The 10,102-nt window shown below is 27.9% G+C and overlaps 2 protein-coding genes across 3 annotated transcripts; both read left to right on the top strand.

The window, feature by feature from the left end:
* The first annotated feature begins 2,992 nt into the window (after positions 1-2,992).
* LOC129606001 (uncharacterized) lies at positions 2,993-6,287 on the top strand. The gene is made up of 2 exons (XM_055516044.1): positions 2,993-3,433; positions 6,078-6,287. The coding sequence occupies exons 1-2, from the start codon at positions 3,094-3,096 to the stop codon at positions 6,131-6,133; spliced, it is 396 nt and encodes a 131-aa protein (XP_055372019.1). The 5' UTR covers positions 2,993-3,093; the 3' UTR covers positions 6,134-6,287.
* Positions 6,288-6,577: 290 nt separating this feature from the next.
* LOC129606000 (uncharacterized) lies at positions 6,578-7,697 on the top strand. Of its 2 annotated transcripts, none has more exons than XM_055516042.1 (4): positions 6,578-6,701; positions 6,760-6,930; positions 7,010-7,222; positions 7,306-7,697. In XM_055516042.1, the coding sequence occupies exons 1-4, from the start codon at positions 6,668-6,670 to the stop codon at positions 7,359-7,361; spliced, it is 474 nt and encodes a 157-aa protein (XP_055372017.1). In that variant the 5' UTR covers positions 6,578-6,667; the 3' UTR covers positions 7,362-7,697. The 2 variants fall into 2 exon arrangements, with proteins under 2 accessions (XP_055372017.1, XP_055372018.1); XM_055516043.1 differs by having other exon boundaries at positions 6,611-6,688.
* The last annotated feature ends 2,405 nt before the right edge of the window (positions 7,698-10,102 follow it).

Raw genomic sequence — 10,102 nt, 5'->3', positions numbered from 1 at the left:
ACTGCAAATGCAGCATAAAATTTTATTGTTTTCGCAATTGCTTATTTCACTCGAGAATATGTAACTTGAATTAAGTATTCTCTTTCAAGATTTTATACATAGAAAAGATAGTTGTATAAATTAACCAAATTGTAGGCATATTTTAGCCATTACAGCAATGTTTTGTTACTGCACAAATAAAAAACATTACAGTAAGAGTTATAAAAGAATATGTTCTGCGGCACAAACAGTCATAATGGTCTTTTTGCATATTATAAGTATTTAGTAAGATTCTGGGATTCAGATATACCTTAAGTTATACTAAAGTGAGAGGAAAGTCAGTAACTGTCATATACTTGTTTAATGTAATTTTCCAGTGTGAGAAGAATTATTTGGTATTGCGTGTCTCATAAAATTTTTCTAAAATGCATACAAAATTTATTCACTTTATTTTTGAAAGTTACACGTTCAATCGATAATTTGAAATATAAAAATCCAATTAAAACAAGTAAAAATGTTTCTGTCGGTGTAAACTGACCAAATTATACCCTTCACATTAGCAATCTGAATTTAAATTTTGTTTTTGAAATATCTAGAATTAGCGCTCATTGTTAAATATCAAGTACTCGAACCTGACAAACCACTCTATATAAACTGCATGGACATGTTTGACCTATAATTGGACACACAACTTCCAAGTTTCATGAATCTAACTCTATTATATTTTTGAATATTTTAAATTAGCTTTCATGGCAGCTCCTCAAACCATTTCATCAAAACTTCAGGGATATGTGTAACCTATACTTCGACACACGACTACCAAATTTCATGAATCTGACTTTATTATTTTTCGAAATATTTAAAAATAGCTCCTGGAGTTGCATGGCAGCTACTTCAATCCGTCAAGTCATATCACCAAAACTTCAGGAATATATGTTACATATAATTGAACACACGACTGGCAAGTTTTATGATTCTAACTTTATTATTTTTCCAAATATTTAAAATTAGCTTTTGGGGTTGTATGTCAGCTACCAGAAGCAATGGAGCCATTTCATTAAAAATTTCAATCCATATGTAATTGGACACATCCTCGCAAAATTTGTTATTGATATCTTTATTATGTTATATGGCAGCTACCCGAACCCGTCGTCCGAATTGGTCCAATTACAATAGCAGCCGTCGTGTGCGCAAAAGAAGCAACTTGTGAAAGTTTTGTGCCAATTGCTTTATTCGTTTTTGAGTTATCGTGCGATCGGACGGACGGACGGACGGGCGGACGGATAGACGGACATGTCTAAATCAACGCAGAATTTTACGCTGAGCAAGAATAAAACTCCATACCAGAGTGAATATACCCTTCACGAAGCGCAGGGTATGAAAATGAGCAATCTTATTGAAAAAGTGAAGCATCCTTTAGAAAATACTGAAAATTTTGATTTGAAGGTGAATAAAATGTGTGTAAAAAAGCAAAATACGCGATCAGGCGGTTAAAATGATATCAAATCATCAAAAAGAAATTAAAATAAAGTTGGGTCAAACCAATGGTTTGTATTGTAGCACTTTTCCCTTCAACAAGTGAAAATACTGCTTTTAAAAACAGTCTATGTATATCTGCCACACTATTAAAATTATTTTCATTCATAAACGAAACTTTTTCTAGGATTGCATATATTTGGGATGAACGATTTATGCAGTTTTTGAAATAAAGCAAAATTTAATATAAACAGGGGTTAACATAATGCTCGATTTTAAGGATTAATTGTGTGAGTTAAGAAAAATAATTATATTTTTTAATGTCATGGAATTTACCGTTAACTTTTTGCGTTTATAGAAATTTGAAAAAACTTGCGGTTTCAGGAATATAAGGTGTCAAAAATGCAAATTTTACAAATTTCAAGAGGCCATAACTTGAGAGGGGGGGAGATGGAAAAAAGTTTTTTTCTAGCGAAATGAACTACTTGTTAATGTCTAAAAGCCCCTAAAATTTCAAGCTTCTATAGGCTGGGGTCTAGAAGAAAAACGACATCAAAAATTTGGAAAAAAAGGACTTTAGATAACGGTAAATTTGAACGGCCATTTTGTTTTTCTAAAATTTAACTTTAGTATACCCCGATAGGGGAAGCAAGCCAGTGGCTTTCTGCGTTTACAAAATTTCAAAAATGCTTATGGTTTCATTGCAATAAATAGTTAAAATAGGCCATTTTTAGTGCTTTGGGAGGGTATAACTTCTAGAGGGGGGGAGATAGGTAAAAATTTTGTTCTACGATAATAAGTTTCTAATAGAGATCTATGTACGTATTAAATTTCAGCTTTCTATCTTTAAGAATGTAGAAGTTTTGTAAACAGACACACGGACAGACGGACGGACGGACGGACGGACGGACAGAGTGAAACTAATAAGCACTTTTTTTCAAAAAATTTTTGGAAAAGTGCTAAAAATATATGGCTACTACTCGTATTTATAGAGATGAATGAAATATGCCAAATATATATCTTTTATATTTTAGCTTTTGATACTCTATTGAAAATTCCTTTTGTATGACTTTAAACTCACGTACATTTTAAAATTATTTTTAATAAATTTATGGAATACTCGTGTTGACACATCCGTCGAAAACCTCAAAGCAACAGTGTGAAAGCCGTTTTGTTATAAGCAAACAAAAAAATTTCTCGCATTGTACACAAGAATAAAAAGAGAAATATAGGCTTAATGATTGCAGATCTTTTTAGATACTGAGTAAAAATAAATATCTAAAAGTCCGGCTTGATGATTCAGTCTTATAAGATATGGAAACACAAACGTGTCGATAGCAAAATATTTTATTGTAAATTATTCTTGAGAAATTATTTATAAAATGAAAAGAGCTAAAAGTTTAAAAAAAGAAATTTTCATTTGCTGTGAGTTGTGATTACAATATCTTTAATGTTTTTTAAATAATAATTTAAAAAAAATGTGTTATTTACATTGTAGTTATTTTTCTTGTGATAAAAATTAAAATATTTTCTGCGCAAAATGAATATACAGATGAGCAAGGCAGATATATATTTGATGCACCAGTATTTATTAGAAATAGGTAAAAATATATCAGTAAACCAAATTCCATAACTGAAATGAGCACCTTTACAATAAATCCATTATCGCCATTTAGACAACAAAGTACATTTTCACAACAGGAAAGGCAGAACCCAACAAATACTTTACAAAGCAGCCAGCAAGTTTTGATGAATAGTTCTACAAATTCAAAAAACCAGTTAGTTACACCAAGACAAGTTTTTAATGTAACAATGTCGATGTTAACACCTGCACCAAGAAATCCTCAGTTAAGAGCTGACATTCAAAATTGCGTACGTACTTGCCCTACAACTACTGAATTTAATCCGGCTTGCGGCAATGATGGTATATCATATTCGAATCCCCAAAAATTATCATGTGCGCAAAGATGTGGTCAAGGTATAGTGAAAATTTAACAAATTTAAAAAATTTATATGTAGGTTGAAATTGATAGGTTGAAATTTTTGTCAACTAATGACCTAAGTAGACTTTAGTTTGGCTACCCACTTTTAAGTTACTGAATTATTGATATTCGAAGTGTAAGAGCTATAGAAATTTTGCTATGTGTATTTATAACGAACTGAAGCTGAGAAGAGGCAAGAGTGGTATATTTCTTAACTATGTGAAATAGTTAAGTTAACCAAAGTTTAATATTGATAAAACAAAATTCTTTATAAATTTAAAAATTTTTTTATAAATTTAAAAAAATTAATGTCCAAAAATTATTGACAAAGTATTTTTAGTATTCTGTAAATAAAACTGGGTAAAGTACATAATGTATTTATTATGTCTTAGCTTTTTCGAAAATTACTTTAGCTTCGGCAATTAATTAATTCTACATTAAGAAAAGTTGAAAACAAGCCTGAATTATCGTTATTATTTTGAAACATTATGTTGAATTTTGGAGTTTTGAAAGTTTGAGACATAAAAAGAGTAAAGAGGAGTAAAAACGAATTTGACGAAAATCAAAAATAAAGTGTTTTTAAAAAGTAAAAGTACACTTTGTTTATTGAAAAATAATTATTACCGACCGTATTGTGTACACAATAGGTAGGTTATGTGATGGTAACAAATTTTGCATATCGAGTTTTCGGTGGGCATGTACTTCTCCATAGTAGGGAAGAGTAAGTAAACTATTTTTAGCAACCTGTCGGTCCGTCGGTCTGTCGGTCTGCTGGTCTGTCGGTCTGTGTGTGAACGCGTGTATTTCAAGTTCTGCTGAACTGATTTTGATGAAATTTCATAAGTAAGTTTATTTCCACCATGACACGGATTGATCAACTTTTGAGATATATCAGGCCTCGGGAAATTCACCATTTTGAAGGAAATATTTAACCGATTTACTTGAAATTTCATATATAAACTTTTTTCGACCGTCCGCAAAAATTCCTAACTTTTGGAAGAAATCAGGCATCAGCAACTGGACGTTTACTACGGGCCAAATATACATTTTTCCGTATATAAAGGGATATAATTCACCGATTTCATTGAAATTTAGTACATGAATTCCTCGTATTAAAACAATGAACATATAAACTTTTTGGAAAGATCAGGACTCGAAAACTGATTTGCGGGCCGATTTTACATTTTCACCATTTTGAAGAAAAGATTCAACCGATTTACTTAAAATTTCATATATGAGCTTTGCTCGACCGTCCGCGAAAATTGCTAACTTTTGAAAGAAATCAGGTTTCAGCAACTGGACGTTTACTACGGGCCAAATATACATTTTTGCGAATGTAAAAAGAAATAATTGACCGATTTCATTGAAATTTAATATTTGAATTCCTCGTATTAAAACAATGAACATATAAATTTTTTGATAAGATCAGGGCTCGAAAACTGATTTGCGGGCCGATTTTACATTTTTCACCATATCTACGGAACGAATTGGTGTAATTTCTTGAAATTTAATGTTTGAGTACTGGTTAACTGTCGAGCATTTCTGGGAATTCGGGTAGCACAAAGCGAAACTCTACTAAGGGGCAAATTTACATTTTTCTAAGTATGTTAACTATAAGCTTACTAATGTCCTAAAAAGTGGAAAGAAGTATTTAAAAAACATTTTTATAATATTCTGTAACCCTTTCACTTAACTATACAATATACAATATGGTCGGTTATGTGCTGACCACATCAGATTTTTTTTATTTTGATTTCTTTATAGCCATAACCATAAAGCTTAATTAAAATATTGGTTTTTAGTCATTATTTTCATGTATATACTTATTCTGCATATTACGAGTAAATAAGATTTTCTAATTTATTATCAAAAAATCAATTCGAACAAAACAAAAACAAATTCAAAATGAAAACAGTAAAAATTTCAATAAAAAATTGTAATTTTTCAGGTTTAGGAATGTCATGTGATATTTCTTGCCTAATATTAATATATATGTAGGTATCTCGCAAATTTGTGAAAGTTTTAAAATTTTTTTTACTGTTGAATAGATGAACAATAGTTAAGTGAGTAGTTATAATTATCCCTCCATTTTTATTTCTCTGTGAATATAACTACGTTAGTCGAACAGCTGTAATAATTTAATAATGAATGAACAATAGGCATTTTTAGAAACTCAATACTGCAAAACAATGACGTGATACATACGCAATATATTTTTAACAGTTGTATAAAAATATTTCCTTCTTTGAATTTGTAGTATTGTGTTCATGAACAAAAAATGTCGTTAAAAAAAAGATCATTTATTTTGGGCCAAATAGTGGCAAAGCAAGTTCGTAAAGCAAATTGCATAAGTGATCGTTAATTTGGTCTCTCTCTCTCTCTTTATAAGTACCTTGATTAGAATTGTTAAGATTTAATTGCAAAAAGTTCACTCATTTGAGTGTGCAACTGAATTTTATGAGTAGATAATAAAATAAAATAAAATATGAAATTTCATGTAAACGTGTTTTTATTTTGTTAGGACGCTTTTGTTATGCTAATGAAGTTATAAACAATATAATATCTAATTACTGAATTTGATATTGTAAAATAGTCTATTTTTTTTTTAAAGTTGTTAATTGCGATTTTTTCCTTTTGCAGATGTTCAATTTTTAAGACATGGTAGATGCCGACCGTTCGCACCTATACAATTTTAAAAAAAAGGTTGTTTTTAATGCTTAAATAAGCTCTAAGGAAAATCATAATAGAAAAAGCATTAATAGGAAAGTTAAATGTGTTTGAAATAAAGCTAAATTAGTTCTTTTATTATGTGATATTATATTTTATTATATTTGCATGTATCTATGTAGCGTAGCATTCTTTTATAGATTTGAAAAAAAAAAACTTGTTTTAATTTACAAGGTAAGTATACCAGCTGAATTTTTTTAGTAAAAAATTCCCACTGAAAAACAAAAGTAAATTAATGTATTTGTTTGTAATATTGTTTGTAATCTCACAATTTACCAAAAAAATGTACATAACTTTTAAACCAGTCTATCTGGAATTTTTTGATTATTCACACGAATCAGCAAAAATAAAATAAAAATAAAATTTATTAATGACTGGTACAGAATTGAATTTGTTTTAGTTCTACTATAAACTTAAAATTGATACCATCTTTGTTATTAAAACTCAGTTTACTAGTTAACAAAATATATTAATTCGTGAATATATTAATTTTAAAGTTTAATATGACGAATTTATTCAAATTGGTAATTCTTGTTGGTAAACAACCTTATGATATTTTTCGAAATAAATATATATTCGAAATATATATATATAGTTACAGTTATGCTAATGATAAATATTGCAAAAATAAGATCTCAATTCGGTCGAAGACGACCTATTAATTCCAAAGTTTTTCCTCAGCAAAATTTTCAATTTGCTAGTGGCCCACAACTTTCACATCATGATAGTGAAATTTTTTCGAATCAATTGAACGGATTTCTAACAAGTAATTTTAATAGTACTGTGGCAATTTTCAAACGCAAAATTTGATTTCAATTTCATTTAAATTTAAAATAATAATTTAGTTCCGCAGCAGCCAAACATCTCTCGAGAATCTCAAACACAAATGCAGCAACAACTTATTCAATTAATAACCCCGCGACCAGTTTTAACACAACAGGTACGTGATTGCCTCAACGCATGTCCTACTACTAATGAATATAATCCGGTTTGTGGTAGTGATCAAATATCATATGGTAATGTACAAAAATTGGAATGCGCCTCCAGATGTGGACAAAGTAAATTTTTTAAAATAATTTTTATTTGCAAAATACCTAGCCAATATGTTAACTCAATTCTTAATTTTAATATTTTATTTTAGATGTTCAGGTTACTAGACAAGGAAGATGTGCACTACGAGATCAAATACAAAATTAAATAGTATATGTATATGGAATTTAGTTTTTTAATTAGTTATACAATAAATTTGTATAATTTGTTATTATTTGGTTCTGCGAGTCAGGCGTTTGAAAGCAGTTCTTTTCTTTTAAATTCACAAAATTTAATATTAATATATAGATATACAAAAATGAAAGTTATCTAGTCCTTGCGTAAATGCGAAATTAGCGCAGAAATAAGTTGTCCAATTAATTAAATATAAATTAGATTTTTCATTTGAAGTCCTTCTTCTTTCTCTCCTTTCAGATCTTGAACTATATATTAAACCACACCCAATTGAAAATAAAACGTTTGAATAATCCATATTTTCTGTAAGCAAAATTTAAAAAATTAATATTTTAACACACTTTCAATAAGATATTGAAAAATAATATGATGATGGTAGAAAAAAAATCCATATACTTGCAAAATTTAAAAAAATCAAATTAGTATATTAATGATAAGGTTTTATTCCTATTATATACATATATATAGCTACTTCTCAGGTGGTAAAAAGTACGGGTACTTCTAGAAAGGCTAGAGACATGGGACAAAAGGCATTAAGTAGAATTTTGCCTCTAGGGTACCAGAAAAATCTGACATTGGAACTTTTTAGCCCCGAAATAGCTCTATTTTAAGATTTTCTGAAAAAATTTTTGTATAACAAAAGCACGTTTTTCTTTTATACTTTTTATAATTAGAAACACAAACCAAGAAATAAATGATACGTTTTACGTTATTTTTATTATTAGAAACACAAACCGAGATATAAATAATATTTGAAAATGCAATGATCTCACATATATTTTAATTTCGAAAAATCGAAATAAACTTAAATAAATGTCAGATTTTATAAAAGACATCAGATGTTTTGTGGCAACTGAATATTAATGCTTCATTTGTTATTGTTTTGAATATTATGTTTCGTCAGCAAGCTTTAAAAAAATATACATACACAATTTATGTACGTATCTACCTAAAAGTTTAATTTTTATTGTTCGAGCGAAAACCTGTAAAAAATGCTAAATTCCAATACATTCATATATACATACATACACATATATATTCATATATACATTCATACACATATTTTTACATACATAAATTATTATTTTGTTTTTGACTAAACATTTTCTTTATGTTTAAAATTCAATCCTATATGTTTACCCGCAGTTTAAAAAAAACAGGTATCCATTCATAATTATGTATATTTGCATTTATAATTTTATTTATAATTTTTCCAACAACAAAATTTCAAAATTTTCGATTCTAATACATTCATATGTACATACGTTCATATGTTGGAACGAAAAATTTTAAAATCTTCAATTCTAATCCATTCATATATCCATACACACATATATTCATATATACATTCATACACATATTTTTACATACATAAATTATTATTTTGTTTTTGACTAAACCTTTTCTTTATGTTTAAAATTCAATCCTATATGTTTACCCACAGTTTAAAAAAAACAGGTATCCATTCATAATTATGTATATTTGCATTTATAATTTTATTTATAATTTTTCCAACAGCAAAATTTCAAAATTTTTGATTCTAATACATTCATATGTACATACGTTCATATGTTGGAACGAAAAATTTTAAAATCTTCAATTCTAATCCATTCATATATACATACATACACACATATATTCATATATACATTCATACACATATTTTTACATACATAAATTATTATTTTGTTTTTGACTAAACCTTTTCTTTATTTGAGAAATTAATTTTTGTAAGTTTACCCCCATGATATAATAATTATGCGTTTAAAATTTATTTCTATTTATTCTACAGTTTTGAATATTATTAAATTCATATAGAAAGCTTAAAAAAAATTACTCAGTAAGCTTTAAAAAAAATATACATACTACATACATATTTATGTACTTAAAATTTTTGCGAATTTTTCCAAACTATTATAAGAATATTTTTTTGGAAATTTTCTTTAAACTTTTATATAACATTTATCAGTTATATATTAAAAAAAAATAAAACACAAAATTTAAACAAAATAAAAAAAAAAATTTTTAAAATAATCCAAAAAAAGAAAAATACAACATCCAGGCAAGCATTGATCCAATAACCTTCTGGCTATGAGACTACCACGCTAACCACTAGGCTACGCAGTACCTCGAATTTCCCTTAATAATTCTATATTTTATTCATATATCGTATAACTCATCAAAAACCATCATATTTTAAATTATATATATATAGCTACTTCTCAGGTGGTAAAAAGTACGGGTACTTCTAGAAGGGCTAGAGACATGGGACAAAAGGCATTAGGTAGAATTTTGCTTCTAGGGTCCCAGAAAAATCTGACATTGGAACTTTTTAGCCCCGAAATAGCTCTATTTTAAGATTTTCTGAAAAAATTTTTGTATAACAAAAGCACGTTTTTCTTTTATACTTTTTATAATTAGAAACACAAACCAAGAAATAAATGATACGTTTTACGTTATTTTTATTATTAAAAACACAAACCGAGAAATAAATAATATTTGAAAATATAATGACCTCACATATTTTTGTTGCGGATAAACGAATTAATCTTAACGTAAATAAATGTCAGCTTTTATCAGACATCAGATGTTTTGTGACATCTGAATATTAATATTTCATTTGTTATTGTTTTGAACATTACGTTTCGTCAGCAAGCTTTAAAAAAATATATGTACATACAGAATATATGTATGTACGTATGTAGTTAGAATTT

Source organism: Condylostylus longicornis, unplaced genomic scaffold (genome assembly GCF_029603195.1).
Source record: "Condylostylus longicornis isolate FDR11 unplaced genomic scaffold, ASM2960319v2 ptg000016l, whole genome shotgun sequence".
NCBI lineage: Eukaryota > Metazoa > Arthropoda > Insecta > Diptera > Dolichopodidae > Condylostylus > Condylostylus longicornis.
The sequence above is the reverse complement of the archived record's forward strand: the minus strand, read 5'-3'. Positions and strand labels throughout refer to the sequence as shown.

Coding starts and splice junctions, on each gene's coding strand:
- LOC129606001 (XM_055516044.1), top strand. CDS start 3,094: ATGAGCACCTTTACAATAAATCCATTATCGCCATTTAGACAACAAAGT. Junction 3,434..6,077: donor TGCGCAAAGATGTGGTCAAG/GTATAGTGAAAA, acceptor TTCCTTTTGCAG/ATGTTCAATTTTTAAGACAT.
- LOC129606000 (XM_055516042.1), top strand. CDS start 6,668: ATGACGAATTTATTCAAATTGGTAATTCTTGTTG. Junction 6,702..6,759: donor CAAATTGGTAATTCTTGTTG/GTAAACAACCTT, acceptor ATATATATATAG/TTACAGTTATGCTAATGATA. Junction 6,931..7,009: donor ATTGAACGGATTTCTAACAA/GTAATTTTAATA, acceptor ATAATAATTTAG/TTCCGCAGCAGCCAAACATC.